Raw genomic sequence first — 16,935 nt, 5'->3', positions numbered from 1 at the left:
ACTTCAGGAGCTCCGCTCCAAAAATAAAGGCACTTAGAGCTCAGGCTACAGCCATCTTTTAAGCCTTGTGCAATGGACATGTGGCTGTACATCTGCTCTCTGTTCTGCTCTCATTCAGCCCAAACCCAGAGCCAGGCAGGTCGCTCATGCAGTGTCAGAATCCACCCTCCCCTGGTGAACAGAGATTCCAACCACCCAGAAGCCAAAACAAGGCCAGGAAGGTGATGTGACTCCTCTTTGCAGAGCTACCCATCAAGCACCATCCTGTGCAGACCCAGCAGTGGCTGGGCAGTCCTAGCAGCCCCCTCCCAGGCCCCAGGGCAGCTCTCAGAGGTTGAGCAGTGCCCTCAGGTGGTGACAGGGACTCCCGGGGCCTGAGGCCACCCTTGCCATACAAACCAGGGAACACACACAGCTACAATGTGCCCAAGGACAGTTCTTTTATTTGGGCTTCTCTGAGAAGCTACAATTTCTCACAAACGTTAGAGACAGGCATCCCACCACTTCCCAGAAACGTTACAGAGGATCCATGCCATGGCCAACAAAAGATGCCCCTGGAGCTGGCAGCTACTGCTGCCCCAGAGCAGGGAGTTCTAGGACTAATTTTACCCTGTCCCAGCACAGAACCCCAAGGTGATACAGATTCCAACACATTTAAAACCAGCCTGTGAGAGAGCTCAGGCTTTAACACACCTCCTTCAGTGCATCTTCAAGCCAGATTCCCTCATTCTTCAGTGTACAGGTGGGATGAAAGCAACCCCCTGCTCAGAGGCATAAGATGCAAACAGCTTCTAAGCCCTGACCTGACAGCTTTTATTTACTTGTAAGGACAAACATCTTTCTCACAGGGCGTCAGGCTGCTGGACCTTACATTACTATCACTTCTTTGTGACATGCCTCACATCATTAAGTCCCAACATAATATTCAGTACACATAATATCCACAACAGGCAGATGAAAGGACAACCTCTGCAGCTGAAGATGACCCTCTGCCCTTCATGGCTTGTTCAGCTCAGCCTCTTCTTCAGATACCAAGTCCATTTCTACTTGGGAATGAAACAGTCCAAGCAGTTCCTGCTGAGTAAAGTACCCAACTCATTCAGCTTCCACAAACTACTAGTAAAGCTTCCTCAGGTCACTGTCTTCTGTGTTGTCTCAGGGCATACCAGACTCCCAAAGCTGGTCAGTGTCAGTCCCTCCTGTCCTCTGTCAGGAACCTGGAGAGCAGTATAGCTCCCGGTGGTTGTCCACAAACAGAGAGACCTTAAGGAGTGTATCTGAGGTAGGAGGGAAAAAAACCATCATTAGCTTCAGGCATTTTTTCTGTATGCTGTAGCCAGAGAGTCAACTTGTTTTTAAATAAACATGTAAGCAAAATTAACTCTGGAGGCCAAGTGAAACAGTCACCAAGCCCCCTGTGACACTGCAAGGACCATGTCACTCCCAGCTGCACCCAGGCTGTGCTGGGCAGCATTTGCAGCTGCACCTCAGCTCACAAGATCTCAGAGCAAGTCACAACGCTGCAAGCCAAGCAATGTTACCCACAGCTGCTGAGACCGAGGAGCAGCACCGAGCCTGGGCAAGAGCCAGGCCTTCAGCCCGGGGAGTGAGACCTCAGCACAGAGCTGAGGATAAGGCCCTGTGGCTCTGCTCTAAGTGGACCTACCTTGAACGACGTCTCCCTTGTAGCACTCCAAAATCTTCTCCCACGACTGTGGGAGGGCCTCCATATCCACTAGGCTGTCACAGCTGATGCGGAGGAGAAAAAGTTTGCTCTCAAGGTACCTTTGTGCTCGGTAAGGAAAGCAAACAGAACAATCCCCACTCCCTTCAGCGCTGCCCGCAGAGCCCCACCGTGGAAGGATACAGGTGTCGGTAGTAGCGCTCCACGTCCTGCAGCCCCTCCAGCACATCCGCCAGCGAGGGGCAGCGCGGCCCGCGCCGCAAGGCCGCCTCCAGCCCCAGTTCCGCCGCCCGCTCCTCGTACAGCCGCAGCACACCAGCTCCAGCGGCCCCCACGGCGTCCCGCACGGCCCGCAGCTCCGCCCTGCACGGCAAAACGGACTGAGCGGCTGCGGCCCGTCACCTCCGCCACCGCTGCCCCCACCACTACCGCCGCCTCACCGCCGGGCACCGAGCTGCTCCAGCAGCGCCTCGGCCGCGCCGCGCTGCTTCCGCCACAGCCGATCCTGCAGGTCATCGAAAGCCTCCAGCGGCGAGCCGCCCCACGGCAGCCGCTGTGCCGCCCGCATCTGCGCCGCCAGGCCGGCCAGCGAGCCCAACAGCGGCGCGCAGGCGGCCAGCGCCTCCCGCCAGGCCGCGTCCAGCCGCGTTACTGCCGCCGCCCACTCCCGTAGGGCTGCTGCCGCCGCCGCTGCCGCCGCCATGGCGACCACCGAACCGGAAGTGCTTCCCAGCCTCGCGTCACTACGCCGCTCTGCACAGAGCGCTGATTGGTTGTGCCCTGCCGAGCATGATTGGTCGCGGAGCTCTGAGCGCTGATTGGCAGGTCTGCCGTGGCGGTTGAGTTTGAAAGCGCGGCGAACGGCAACGCTTCCGGCTCCGACTCGGATCTAGCCTCTTCCCGATCCCAGTCCCGGTCCCGCCGCCATGCCTTCCGCACAGAAGAAGAATGGGTCGAGCGCCCGCGATAGGAAGCTGGCGGCTTTCCTGAAGGATTTCGACCGTGAGGGTAGGCCGTGGTGGGGCGGGAGGGGAGAGGAGAGGAGAGGGCTGGGCCCGGAGCTGTGGCTGAGCCCTGTGCGTCCCCGCAGTGCAGAGCCGGGTGGAGCGGCTGCAGATGAACGGACAGCAGCTTATCAAGGAACTGGAGAACCTGTACGATATGGAGGTCCTGCGGTTGCCGGTAGCGGTCCGAGGAATGAACTGGGTTGATCACTTCGGTAGGGGACCGGGAATGGGATCGGGGGAGGTGCTGGGCCATATTTTCCCTTATATGATAATAACGGCAGCCGGGATCTTCCTGCCTGGAGCCTCCCGTACAGCCGCCCGCAGGTCGGAAGCTCTGCTCTTTGTCCCCGCTCGCTGCCAAGAAAACCGGTTTGAGCTGGTTTTCTGCGCCCTGGTGGTGATGTGTTGCAGTATGTTTGCCTGCTGTGCAGGCTCTCCTCGGCATGTATTGCTGTCTTACGAAATATTTTCTTTTTAGTTAAAGGAGGATGCAAGAAGGCGTTGGAAGAGGCAGCAATGGTAGGTACTCAGTATAAAGTCTTGAGCTGTGCACTGCTGCAGGGGTTGTCTGTGTAGCAGAGGTCACATCAATATAAATGCTGCCTTAAGGCTTAATAGTGGGAGGTGCCTGCAAAGAGCACACAAATTTTTCAGCAAGTGAATGTATTTCTGGCTTGGTTGAGTAGCAGGGAGTGGGTGAGGTGTAGCTGCAGCTGCTGAACAAGGTGAATTAGTCCTGCAGCACACACAGACTTCTTGTGCTGTTGTCACCTGCAAAATAACATGGGAAGTCCCAGCTTCAGTACAACAGAGAACATGGGAGATATTCTTGCTGTACAATTAAGGATTTTTTCTGCTGCTTGGCTTTCTTAGCCAACTATCCTAACAGTGTCATGACTGGCTTTAATTTTAGGTAGACCTGGAAATCAGAGAAATAAACAAGCTAACAGTGGAAGTTATCCAGAGTCCTTTTAAAATTGCCAAGAAAGGTCAGTTTGTTTGAAATGTTGTGATGAGTTCAGTGAGATGAAAGCATGGCATTGGTTACATACTGTGAGCATTGATTCAGTTCTTACTTGCATTCCTCAGTACATTTAAAGACAGGATAAGAATACTGCTTTTATTCCTGTCATGTGCAGTGGCTCTGTCACCAACACTGGGAAATCAAACTTCTTAGCACTTCTGTGCTATCAAGAAGCAGTGAAATGTCTGTCTGCATGAGTCACTCAGGGGTTCCCAGACTTCTTCCTCCTTCTATGGCACCAAAGACACTTTTAATGTTTTCTCACCTGGCTTAAGTTCTCTACAAGAAATTTTACTATCATCACCAGCCCCTGGTTTAATTCTTTTCTGGCCTTGGTTTGCATGTTTGAATCACACAGGTGGTCTTTGAACAGATTAGACCTCGTATTCCAAACTAAAAATCTGTGAAAACATCTCATGACAAACTTGTGGCAAGCAGTAAAAATGCTCTTGTGGTCTGGTGCCAAAAATGGAGGGGAGGGGGAAAAACCCCAAAGTCTTGCTCTTTGAAATGCAGGCAGCTTAAAGCTTGACCTTTGAAATGTGAACCTAAGGTAACAGCTGTGCATGTTAAAACACTCAGAATAACCTGAGACAGTTCTTTGTTAGCTGTTTGGATTACACTGGAAGTTGGATTTCAGAAACATTGTTGCCAGAAATGTTTCTTTTCATTTACTGTTTACCTCAACTGCTAACTAATCACATAAAGCTGTTGATCTTCAACTGAGATAGCACTTCCTCTTCCTAGTGGGAAAAGGCAAGCAGAACATTGAAGCTATTGAAGAAGCAGCAGAGCCACCTTTGCTTCCTCAAGCCAAGAAAGCAAAACATGACAACGAATGTCTTCCAGATTCAGAAAGTGAAAACATCAACCCAAGAACTGCAAAGGTAAATAGTTCCTAGTGGTAGCTTTATTCCCAAGATACAGAGTATTTGCTGAGCTGATGCCTGTGATGATGCAACTATCCAGGATCTTTGAAGGGGACTTCAAGTCAGATACCACTTCCTGAAACTTCTAGTGATAGGAGCTCACTGAAGCTTGCATGTGTTTGTTTCTGGACTCTTGTGCCAGAAAAAGGACCCTGTTGAGTCAAGTGTTCTGTTTAGGAGTGTTTGTTCATTGTGGACTCAGCTGTCACAGGAGGGGGAGGTACCTGATTTGTGAGTACTGTGTGTTGCAGGTGAAGGCCTCCGCTAAAAAAGTGCCAGTGTCCAGGAGCAGAAGAGCTCCTTCATCTAGAGTGAAGAGCATGAGTAAAAGGTAACAGAGGGAAGTCTGTCACTGGAGTTGGGATGGAAAGTGAGTGTGGAGTGCTGATAGAGCTCTCAATGGGAATGTAGGCTGCTCTTAGGGAAAATCAGTTGAACAAAGAGCAGGCAGCTTCTTGCCCTGTGAGGAGCAGCTGTCCCGAGCTCTGGAGTTCACTTTTGGTTAGTAAGAAGCTTCAGGTTTTCTGTGGTGAGAACCTCAGCCAAATCTTTGCTAAGGTACTTTGCTCAAAGCATTCTTGTGAGCAGATATTTATTTCCCTTTAACAGGTCAAGCAAAAACAGCTTTATCACTCCAGCTACTGGGAGAATGGTTGATTTCTGTGCTCGGGGAGGCAACTCCATGGTCACACCCAGATTTGATTCCAGGTTTGAATTCTGTTAAATCTCTCGTAACCTCTTGTACAGGGGAGTGCCTTGCCCACTGCTTTATCTGGCGTCTGTTTGCAACAGGCACTTTGAACCTGAAATGAAGGGCTTGTAGTCAAAGTGGGGGTCCTAGTGGATGGAATGCTGACCATGAGCCAGCAATGTGCTCTTGTGGCCAAGAAGGCCAGTGGGGTCCTGGGTTGTATTAGAAGGGTTGTGGTCAGTAGGTCAAGAGAGGTTCTCCTCCCTCTTTACTCTGCCCTGGTGAGGCCATATCTGGAATATTGTGTCCAGTTCTGGGGTCCTCAGTTCAAAAAGGAGTCCAGTGCAGAGCCATGAAAATTATTAAGGGAGTGGAACATCTTCCTTATGAGGAGAGGCATCTGGGGCTCTTCAGCTTGGAGAGGAGGAGGCTAAGGGGTGACCTCCTTAATGGTTATAAATACATATAGGGTGAGTGCCAAGAGGATGGAGCCAGGCTCTGCCTGGTGATGCCCAATGACAGCACAAAGGGCAATGGGTGGAAGTTGAGGCATAGGAAGCTCCAAGGAAACAGGAAGAAGAATTATTTCACTGTGAGGGTGACAGAACACTGGAACAGGCTGCCCAGGGTGTTGTGGAGTTTCCCTCTCTGGAGATATTCAAGACCTCTCTGGATGCGTTCCTGTGTGACCTGGTCTAGGTGATCCTGCTTTGGCAGGGGGGTTGGACTGGATGATCTCTGTGACCTGTGAACGTGCTCTGAGCATCTGCAGTGGCATCACTTACCTGTAAGCTCTGTTTCAGTGTTTTCAAGACCCCAGGCCTGCGTGTGGCCACGTTGAACGAGCGTGTCTACACCATCTCTGCCAACGGCAGCCCCCTCGCCGACAGCTCTGACGTCTTCATCACTGTCCCTGTTGGAGGAGGGGAGGTAAATCAGGAGCTTTACTCTCAAATCTCTGCTGAAGGGATAGCTGGGAACTTCTTGGGGGCCTTACCAGCTTCAGGTCACCTACTCTCGCCTCTTTAGTGCTGCCGCTGGGGTTTATCAGGGTGTTGATGCAGCTTGGGGGATATTGAGTCAGAAGCAGGAGCTCTTTCAAGCTGGTCAAAGCAGAGTCATGGAATGGCTTAGGTTGGAAGGGACCTCAGGGGTCATCTGCTCCAACCTCCCCACCATGGGCAGGGACGCCTCTCAGCTAGACTCAGCTGCTCAAGGCCTCATCCAACCTGGCCTTGAACACACCTCAGGGAGGAGGCATCCACAGCCTCCCTGGGCAACCTATTTCAGAGTCTCACCACTCTTGTACTGAAGAGCTTCTTCCTAAGATCCACTCTAAACTTGCTCTCCCTCAGCTTAAAATCATTCCCCCTTGTCCTCTTGCCAGACACCCTTATGAAGAGTCCCTCTCCAGTCTTCCTCTAGGATCCCTTCAGGTACTGGAAGGCAGCTGTGATGTTTTGCTGTGTATTTAAGTGAGGTTTGAAGCAGCTTCTGCTGGCAGCAAAGTGTTAATGCACTGTAGGAAAGGTAGAAGGTGAGCTGAATGCACCTCTCTGCCTGGGTTTTCTCTTGCTCTGCTCAGACTCAGATTTTATTTACTTTTTTAATTTACCTTTAATTGAAGCTTTTTGCTGCTTCCAGCTGGTACAGTTGACCAAACAAAACCTAAGGTTTGGTGGTGGTGTTTTGTTTTGTTTTTTTTTTTTTTTCCCATAGTGCCTTCGTTTAACTGCAAATGATTTGACCAGGAAGAATCTTCTTCATCTGAATCCAGAGGCCCAAGGAGTTATGAAGAAGCTCTCAGTAAGTCTTGTGTAATTTTGTCAGTCATGACCTGAAGTTAAAAGGCAGCATTGTCACTGCCATTAGTTACTGGACTGTTGATTTGTGCTATAAACTCCTTTTTTCCCCTGTTTGCTTGTCTTTTGGCTCATGTCAAGGGTCAAGAAGCATAAACTTGAGGGGTGGAAGGAAGGGAAGTAGCTTTGTTACCTCTGCTTTGACACACACTGTGGATAAAACCTGAGGTTGTTGATAAAGGGCTGTTGTCCATGGTTTGAGAAACTGCATCAAACCTGAAAATGTCTTCTGCTTCAGGCAGAAATTGAAGTGTCTGTGGGATGTAAGTGTGTTATGGTTTTCCAAACCATTACAAAGTGTCTGAGTGCTGATTGATTTCTCTCTCTTTCTAGATTCGTCTCGCAGAAGCTTGCAGCGTTACAAAAAACTACAGATAAAGCTTGGACTGCTGAGACCTCTCTGTAAATACAGAAAATTACCTTGAGGACTGCTGAGACCTCTCTGTAAATACAGAAAGTTACCTTGAGGACTGCTGAGACCTCTGTAAATACAGAAAGTTAGCCTTGAGGACTGCTGCTTTTAGCTCTTTTTCTAATTTGTGGCTTCCATTAATTTACAGAATGGAAGTTAAGAACTGGTTTTTATACCTATGAGATATAATGACATTAGAATAGACTGCAATTTTCCTTTTCTTTTTTTCAGGACAAAAGAACTCCAGCTTTTGTTTGCTTCAATGTTTAGACCAAGAAACAGTTCTCTTGGGCTGGCAAAGCAGCAGGCTGGGCAGAGGGGCTGTTATGGTATCTAGCAGTGGACACAAGTGACTGGAGCTTGTATCTGTCTGGGTGAAGAAAGCACCAGATCAGATTTGTGCTTCCTTCCAGGCATGGCCTTTCTCTGCAAATACCCTTAAAAGGTGGTGACTGTCACAGTGCAGGACCTGAGCTATGTAAAGGGAAGTTCCAGGGGTCAAGTGGAAGTCCTGTAGCTCATGGTGGTGCCATGAACAGCAATCCTTTTTTTCCTGCAGCAGCTGCTGTATTTTTAACTGGCCAGCTGTAAGCAAACTCACATGTTTCATTGTTGTTAAAGAAATAAAGGATCCACTTTAAATGTCACCCACTAGGAAAGGTTTCTGTATGGATTGAAAGTGGAAGTGGGAGCACATATCTGGCTTAACAGTTCCATGTGAAACGATGCAAGGAGGAGGCCTGGTCTCTGCTTTGCCCCAACCACCATCCTGTTGCTCACAGCCTGGAGGGGCAGAGCCAGAGCTGTATGAAGCACTGGCTCTCTGTGGGAAGCTTGCATGAAATCTTCAACTGCAAAAGACTTACTCAAACCCCAGAGTTCATTTTTATTGTGAATCCTTGCAGTGGTACAGGATGGGAGAGGAAACCTTTCTTGTCTGTTGAGCTAAGGTATGGGATCCCTTAAAAGCCTGGGCAGCTTTGGTTCCTGAAGCATTCCCTGGTGTGGATCAAGTCAGATGTGTAACATGGTATCTGCAGGAACCAGGCTGATAACCCTTCCTCTGTTTCAGCAGGAAGCCAACATGAGAACATTTTATCTGGTGTGTTAAGAGCAGAGTAAAGAACTTTGCTCTCTACCTCAGTGTAAGATTTCTTTTCCAAAATGAAGCCAGCTTCTTAGTTGGTTGGCACATTGTCCTTCCAAAGGTACCTTTTTGTCCCTGATTTAAGCAAGGATGTTGAGAGTGGGAATTTTTTTGAGGTTTGGAGAAGTTCTGCTTTTGGGAAAAGCCAAGGCTGCAGCACAGCTGAGAAGGGAGAATTGGAAAAGCTATCAGATCCCCTGTGCTTTGGGGATGTGGGAGAAGGTTTGAAAAGCATCATGAGCATGGATTTCCTTTAGAAGGCAAGAAGGGAGGCTTGGGCAGCTTCCAAGTCCTAACTGCAGGTGGCAATGTTGTAAACTAAGCTACATTTGCTTTGCTGTCACTGTTGAATGCTGTTAACATATTAATTAAGGGGGGAGGAGGGGAAAGCAAAACTAACCAATTAGTGAAGCTGTAAATAAGGCTGTAACACGCTTGCTTTGCTACAGATGTGTGTCAAGATTAAATGTGTCTTTACTGGGAAGAAACTGGAGTGTTCAATGAGCTTGGAGAATTCTGTTGATTGCTGTCTGCTCTTAAAAGCCTCAGTCAATCTTCAAGGTGCTGTGCTGTGTTACTCTGTCAGCCATCTGGCTCTCCTCTTGAACGCTGAGGAAAGGATTGTTGGTAAAAAACAGGAATTCTAGGCAGTGGTTCTGCCCCCTGGAGGGGCAAGGAGATGCAGATATGCTTTGGCTGCTTCTCCACATGGGAAAACCTTGTGTCCCTGCAGGCCTGCCCAGCTCCTGACAGAGCCATACCTTCATTCCTAGCTCCAGCTGCCTGTGCTATACCTTCCTGACTCCTGGAGGATGCAGAGCTGTATCTCTATGTTACTGCACTTAACTCTTCATGCCCACACCAAATCACTGCTTGCAAAACAGCATTTGGCACTTGGAAGTCTGGAGGAAGCAGAAGCTGTAGAACTTGGCTGGGGGGTGGGTGGTCACAGCTGCATTTCAGTTTGGGCTTTCTGTGCTGGATTTGCTGGGGTGAAGGCAGCCACAGCTCCAGGTCCTCTGCAGAGGTGGCACAGGAAGCACAGCAGCCCCAGCGTGGCACAACCACCACCACTGCTGCTCCCATTCCAGCTTCTTTCTCCAATTGTCAGGGTGAGTTAATTGTATCTGACATGAATTAAAGCATTCTGGCAGCTAATAGCTGAACAGATTCATCACCTCAATCCATTCTGCATGCTGCTGCCTGCACTGTGTGCTGCTCTGGAAGGTGGGCAAGCAGCAGTTCATTTTTCTGTGGTTTCATTGCTCTTGTGAAGCATTGGCATCACTCTGGCCCTTTTGCACACTGTGTGGCAGCTGCATTTTGTTGAACAAAGCAGAAACTCCTCAGCTCAAGCACAGGGGCACAGAGGGGAGCTGGCTGACCTCTCTGTGGTGCTGGGGGAGGATTTGTGTCTCTATTTTCTGTGCTAGCCTGGCTGTAGTCTGAACTGCTCCTCAAATGGAGTGATGGGGAAATAAAAAGCAATGCAGGAGACAACTGTTCCCTCAGGCTGGGAGAGGCTGCATCCATCATGGACACAGCAGTTCAGCCTACAGAGTCTGACATTGGCTTGTGTCACCTGAGCTGCTGTCAGGTGCTACAGGCATTGCTTCAGGGATTGTCCTCTGGTCAGAGCCAGTCTGAGGGGGGGAGGACTGAGATGCCTTCTCAGAAGATGGGGTTTATACAAGTTCCTCCCAAGAACTGAACTATGTGACCCTCAAGGACCTGTGCTTTGTGTTAAGAGGTGAGGTTCTGCAGAGGGAATTAAGCCCTTGGTTTGTGTGTGGCTGGGTCCATGAGGAAAAGCTGGGGTTGTGGTTGTAATTTCAGGCCTGATGAACACTGTCCAGGGCTGAGGGCTGTGGCTTCCTTGTAGGCAAATGGTTTGATGAGGGAGTAATGGCCCTGGTTTGCTGAAGGATTGCTGAGCAGTGCCTTTTAAAGGTCAAACCTCCTGACCTTCAAAAGAAGTTTCCCTTGGAAGAGAGCAAGCTGTGGTGGTCCTGCCAGCAGGGAGCAACACGTAGCAGGGCTTGTCTGTGTTTCCCCAGAGCTCTCGCAGTGCTGGATAACCACAGTCTCACAGGGAAGGAAGCATTCCTGCCCTCCCTGGCTGGTTCCAGGCACAGCAGCCACCCCTTCAGGCAGGAGTTCCTGCACACTGTGCCCTGGGAGGGTGCTCAGGAGTTTTAGGGCTTGTGCTACAGCTTCGAGAACTTCAAAGTTCAGCCCAAATTCATCATGGAAATGTGAAACGATTAATCTAGAGAAATAATGAGCAAAATGGGTACCCAGAGAGATACCTTCCCAGGATGTGCTGACATTGAACTCCCACAAAGGGACTGGTAGATAATGATCCTAATAGGTGGCTCTTGCAGGCAATTTGATGGATGTGCACCATCCTGCATTGTCAGAAACAGCTCCGGATCCAAAGGCGTTTGTCATCATGGGCACCTTGCAGGTGGTCACTGATTCAGTGACATTGAAAGAAATAAACAGATAACTGTTCCCTGCTTGCTGATGGAGGGGCTGAGAGCTTAGAACAAACCAGAGCTGGCTCTAGGCAATTCTTTCATGCAGGAGTTTTGATTCGAAGGTGCAACACCGTGTGCAGCTCCTCCAGCTGACTTGTGCAGTTCCACCAGAAGTCCATGTTTCCTGGGTCAGCTGAAGGTGTGGTGGGAAATGCTCCTTAGCATCCCTGAAAGGGATCTGGGGGAGTTCACAGAATCAGTCAGAAGGGACCTTAGAGATCATCTACTCCAACCTCCCTGCTGTGAGCAGGGACACCTCTCAACTAGATTTGGCTGCTCAAGGCCAGCTCACAGCTGAGCAAAGTGCAGTTTTTAATAGGGTAAAAAGAATCTCCATTCAGAGGTGAGTCCATGGATCCCAGATCTGCTGCCAGCTGCCTTCCTGCCTGGTCCACAAATAGCAAGATGGAACCAGCCAGCTGGTTCCTCACCTTGCTCCTCACCCTTCTTCCGCTGAAGGGGAAGGTGCTGTTAGCAGATCACAAGACAGCAATGAGGAAACCTAGCTGGTGCTGGTCCTTGGCATGGTGGCCAAACTCCTGTTGCACGCAAGTGGCCTCAGTGCTGAAAAACTGCAAGCCCCTGCCGTGGAAAGAGAAGTAAAAGATGGAGCAGAGGTGAGCACAGGGGTTCACCTCTGCAGCTGCCTTCTGTGGTTCATCAAACCTTCCTTCTGTGATTGCTGATAGGATAGATGCTGAGTCACCCTCCCTCAGCTGGGGGAGCATCCTGCCTGCTCTGCTTAAGCTTCTTTAACTTTGCCTTTCTCCCTCCTTTCCTGGTGGCTTTGGGTTTGGTGGGCGCTTCTTTGCTCGGTTGCCTTTTCACTAACTGATGAAAAGATGCACCATTTAATTAACCTGCCTGACATCGTTAGCAGTTGGGCACTCAATTAGATGTAATGTATTAATTAGAAGATGTGAGTGGTGGTGGTGGTGGTGGGTGTTCCAGGCTGGCATCTCACCGCGGGGAAGCTGCGTCCCCAGCACTTCGTTGGGCTGGGCTCTGCCCATCGCCATCTGCTCTGATGTGGTGCTCCCTGTGGGACCACACAGCTGAGCCCCACCTCTGTGCTGGGGGCTCCAGGAAACAAACCAAAGGCTGCTCTTTGCCATGGCTTGGGCTGCAGCTCGTGTGCCTCTCATTAATCATGCTGCAAGGTGAATCCTGGAGGTGGGCAGTGGGAGAGGAGCCTTGCTGCCATGCTCGCTTCTCTTCCCACGTGCATGTTGCTCAGGGGTGGGATGTGTGGTCTCTTGGCAAGTTTCTGGTGGCTCATCTTGGAGGGGTACATTGGTTGGCAAGAGTCAGTCCTGGGGGGGTTTGTGTAAGGGACCAGAGGGGCTTTAGCTTAGCTTCTGGGTAGGAAATTTGTTGATGATACAGAAGAGTTCCCAAGGAGCTGCGCTGCTCTGTGCTGCGATCCTTGGGGAAATGTTTGTTCTCGGTGTGTCCTCTGCTCCATGGTGTTGGGTCACAGCCCAACCTTACAGTCCCAGCCAGCTGACAAAACAAGGAGGGTTTTGCCCTCCTGCAGCAGCACCAGCCTCTGCTTCCTGGATCTGAGAGTCTGACACCTCTGCTGAGCCTGGCTCTCCTCTAGCCATGGTGCCATTTCCACAGGGTGAGAAAATCAGGTGTGCCAAGCCCCCTCCAGAAAGGTGAGCCCCTTTCTGAGGTGAACATCAAGTATTTGCTCCCAGGAGTGGTGCCCACAAGGCAGGCTGGGTCTTAGCTTTCACAACCAGAAGTTTGAGCCTGCCGGGAGACCAAAATCAGTATATCAAATTTATTCATAGGTGGAAGCTTTCCTAAAGGCAGGAGGATTTCTTTCGCAGCTGTGCTGCAAATCAGATCTGTGTTGTCCACTGAATCTCATTTCCAGCCAGATAATATGAAAAGTGCTGTGGCTGGAGCTTGCTGTGGGATTGCAGGGTGCCACTGCTCAGCTGTCACAGCAGTGCTGGGGGAAGCAGAAATGTCCTCTTAAAATCCAGCGGTGGGAAACGCAGCTTACAGGGTGAGAACTTTTCAATTTCATCCTTGGGCCTGATGAGAGCAGGGGAAGAAATTCTCTATTTATCTCAGAAAATTAGTGCCCATAAGCCACAGAGTTTTACCACTCTGCTCCCCTAGAAGCATCATTACACTGAAAAATGGGATTAGACAGAAACGCTAATTTTAACATCACACACAGAGACCCAAATCCCAGGCACCCTCCTGTCTCTCCAGGGAAAGATTTATTGCCTGCTACAACATAATTAATTTAATTTCCCTTAATAAGGGTGTGACAGTTAATAGGAAAGTCATCTCTGTAAATTTGGTTGTCATCCCTACTGCCTGTGCCCCCAGGTGCCAGGTCCTGCCTGTGCCTCCAGGGGAACCAGCAAAGGTCCCTCTGGAACCAGAAGTTGCCATGGAATAGGGTGGATTGGGATTCCCTCTGCCCAAATGTGGTGGGTTGAAAATTCCAACCCTCAACATTAACTTTGCCAGACCAACTCAGTTAGAAGCAAATGAAAACTGTATTGATAAGCAAAACTACAATCTACAATGGAATGCAATGAATATGTACAAAATAGACAATATTTACAGGTGTTTACAATTAATGAGCAGCTCAAGGACCCTCCTGGCCAAAGACCAGGGGAGCTGCAACAGCTTCTCCCTTCCCTGCCTCCCCCTTACACCCCTGGACAAAAGGGACAAGAGACAGAAGCAGAGATATTAGACTCAGCCAAAACAATGCAGCCAAGGTCAAGCAGAACCAAGTTAGTCTCTCGCAAAGTGAAGAAGTAAGAAGTGAGAGAAATTGTTTTGGGAACTAAATCTTGTGGTAGACATCTCTCCAATGGGATTGTTTAGAATAAGCATTATTTCCCTTTTTACACCCAGTAGTGATTTATTCACATTTTACTACTTTCTGTTCAAGAACTGTGAAAAATTTTAAAGGCGTAGCCTAGAGCTACCACCCCAAGACTCAGTTCCATGGGAACCAGCACGGGCCACAGCCCTGGATGTGCTCACTGAGTCACTGTGGGTACAGTTACGCTGGCACAGAGAGGGGCACTTGGAACAGAAGGGTGTCAGGCGGGGGAGGCAGCACCCCCGGAGCAGCAGCACCACTGCCCAAGGGCTCCCCGAGACTGCCCCTCGAGCTGCAGCCACCATCGTTGTCAGTAAGGGAAAGGAGGCTCTTGCACCCCGGCCCTCTGCCGCTGTCTGTCGTCTTCTGCTCTGCCGGTGCTGCGTGGTCCTGCCGCAGCTGCGGAGCGCAGGGAGAAATCGATAGCTGCCGGTTCTGGGTCAGTCTCCTCGCAGCACACAAACCCTGCTGATTTTGCACAGTTCAGGGCTTCGCTGAGCAGGGAAACCAGGGCCATTCATACACGATTTGAAATGAATTACTTTGCTGTGAGGCAGAAACTGGAAACGTTAATGGGATCTCAGCTCCATCACAGCCCCTCCTTGGGAGCTACCTCAGGAGCCCTGAACAGTGTCGGGACCCGGATGAAGCCCCAAATCAAGGGGATGGAGTAGGGGACAAGACTGCTGATCCTTAGCATTGCAGCACAAAGCCAGTGGAAAAGGACAATTTATCCTTGTCATGCATCCCTCACATAAACAGCACTGGGGATGTGGGGGGAGGGGGAGGGGGTCGAGTGCGTGCTGCAGTCTCTCCCGGCTGCAATGGGAGAGGGGCATGGGGAGGGCTGTGCCTCAGATGGAAGCTGCTCTCCCTCCCAGGGTGACCTGGTGGCCTGGGAAGCTGGATCCCGATGGCATTTGATTGATGGGATCTGAGGAGTTGCTCTGTCTCAATGTCAGTCAGCCTGCTTCTGCTGACTGCAAATGAAGGTACCTGAAATTGGGCAGTGATCAGTGCCAGATGGAAAGCGCCATGGAAAATGCCTTCTGTCTGAGCAGGCAGCCTGGGAGGGAGGCTTGGCCAGGGCAGTGCTGAGCACTCAGCTCCTGCACGCTCACAAATGCTCCTGCTTTGTCTTTTGGTGCTCAATTACTGCACACAAAGATGATGGGAGATGCAGCTCCATAGGAACCTGATGGGCAAAGAAACCACCTCCAAGAGCTGCCAACTCCAAGTGCTGCCAGCTCCAAGCAGCTCTCGCAGATAAAACAGGAGATGCTGTGATCCTGCCAGGCAGAGCAGGGATCTGAAAGGCAACAGCTTTGCACTTCACAGCAAACAGGGCAGAGCAAAGTCAGCCTTGAAGGAGTGAGACCCTGTGCAGGCACAGGGGGAACAGAGCTGTCCAGAGATTGAGACAGAGCTGCTGGGCACTGGAGGCATCCCAATGGGCAGCAGTGAGGCTCAACTGTGCATTACATTGCAGCACAATGCCCACCTCCAGGGTGTGGGAGAACATCCCCTCCAGGAGCAGCACAGCTCAGCCCTTTAAGGCAGGAGGCAGGGTGAGTGGTGCTGAGCATAAAGTACATGATCTGGACCTGCATGAACACTGGGTTCATTTCCCAGGTGTGCCCAGTTACCCATACTTGAGTGCCCAGCAAGTGCAGATGTAAGCACTCAGAATACCCATGCATGAGTCCCATTAGCAGATGCCTGAGCCCCATGTTGGATGCTCATGGTGAGGTGGTGGCCAGGTGGCTAAAGACCCCTCTGGCATCAGTGTGACACCTCATTGTGCACTGAAATGTTAGCCTGGCAGAGGAGCCAGCTGTGCGCTGGTGACCCAAGGGAGGAGGAGATTTGTGGCTGGAGATGCTCCACCACGGAAAGCTGCTGCGGGGCAGGGCTGAGTCAGGGGTGCCAGCAGGGAAGGGGCTGCTGAGGAGGTCCCAACTCCTGTCTTCAGGAGCTGGAGCACACAGGGTGCTGCCTGTGGGTGTCCCCTTGAAGGACACATCCCAACCCTGTGCCAGCACAGGACAGAACAGTGACAAGGCTCCACCTGCTCGCTATAAATAAAAGCCCTTGCAGAGGAGAACCAATTTCCCTTTGGGCCGGTGCTGGCCGATCCTAATCCCATTACGTTTGGCAAATAACCCCTCGAGTGCTTTTCCTCTCATTTGAGGAATGACTTGTGAATGACTTACAGGTTCATTTTCTCATCAAATATCCAGCTCACCTAGAAACCAGGAGGTCCAACAGCAAAGGGAGGAAACTTTGTGGAGACAAAGTTTGATGCTAATAGCCTAAGTTAATTGCCAATTGTTCGGAGCGGGATCGTTGGAGCCTGTGGCTCACTCCACATAATAACTTCTCCCTCCTCAGACACCTTCCCCATCTGGCGCTTCCATCTGTTCCCCACAACACTTGGAGAAAGTTTGCTGTAGGAATTTTCTTCGTGCAGAGTGCTGGAGCTCCAGGAAGGGCACTGCCCACTGCAGGGCATGGGCAGGAGTGGGTAGCATGGGCAGAGGCAGCACAGCACGGGTACTTTTGGAGGCTGGGTGCTCATGGTGGTCCCTCAGACCCTGAGCAGAGCATCTCTGCAGACATCTGTGCACGTGTCACCCCTCACCAAATAATTATGTCAAAACACCCCAGACACCAACAAAGCTGTCAGTGTCTCTGGAGAATTCTGCTTCTGCCCCACTGCCTCTGAGGGATGCAGTCAAGGGCAGCCAGCCTCTCTGCAAGGGGGAAGGGGCTGGGG

General features: G+C 50.7%; 2 protein-coding genes across 2 annotated transcripts; one reads left to right on the top strand and one right to left on the bottom strand.

The window, feature by feature from the left end:
- Positions 1 to 1,179: 1,179 nt before the first annotated feature.
- Positions 1,180 to 2,387, bottom strand: C33H1orf109 (chromosome 33 C1orf109 homolog). The gene is made up of 4 exons (XM_054395183.1): positions 2,125 to 2,387; positions 1,868 to 2,047; positions 1,667 to 1,785; positions 1,180 to 1,277 (listed from the first exon to the last, which is right to left on the bottom strand). The coding sequence occupies exons 1-4, from the start codon at positions 2,385 to 2,387 to the stop codon at positions 1,210 to 1,212; spliced, it is 630 nt and encodes a 209-aa protein (XP_054251158.1). The 3' UTR covers positions 1,180 to 1,209.
- A 223-nt stretch (positions 2,388 to 2,610) lies between these two features.
- CDCA8 (cell division cycle associated 8) lies at positions 2,611 to 7,575 on the top strand. Its single transcript, XM_054395456.1, has 10 exons — positions 2,611 to 2,692; positions 2,775 to 2,903; positions 3,170 to 3,210; positions 3,605 to 3,680; positions 4,463 to 4,602; positions 4,896 to 4,975; positions 5,254 to 5,352; positions 6,139 to 6,265; positions 7,055 to 7,141; positions 7,531 to 7,575. Exons 1-10 carry the CDS (start codon positions 2,611 to 2,613, stop codon positions 7,573 to 7,575), a joined length of 906 nt encoding a protein of 301 aa, XP_054251431.1.
- Positions 7,576 to 16,935: the final 9,360 nt, after the last annotated feature.

The sequence above is a fragment of the Indicator indicator genome, chromosome 33 (assembly GCF_027791375.1).
Source record: "Indicator indicator isolate 239-I01 chromosome 33, UM_Iind_1.1, whole genome shotgun sequence".
Classification (NCBI taxonomy): Eukaryota; Metazoa; Chordata; class Aves; order Piciformes; family Indicatoridae; genus Indicator; species Indicator indicator.
Note: the sequence above shows the minus strand (reverse complement) of the source record. Positions and strands in the feature narration are given on the sequence as shown.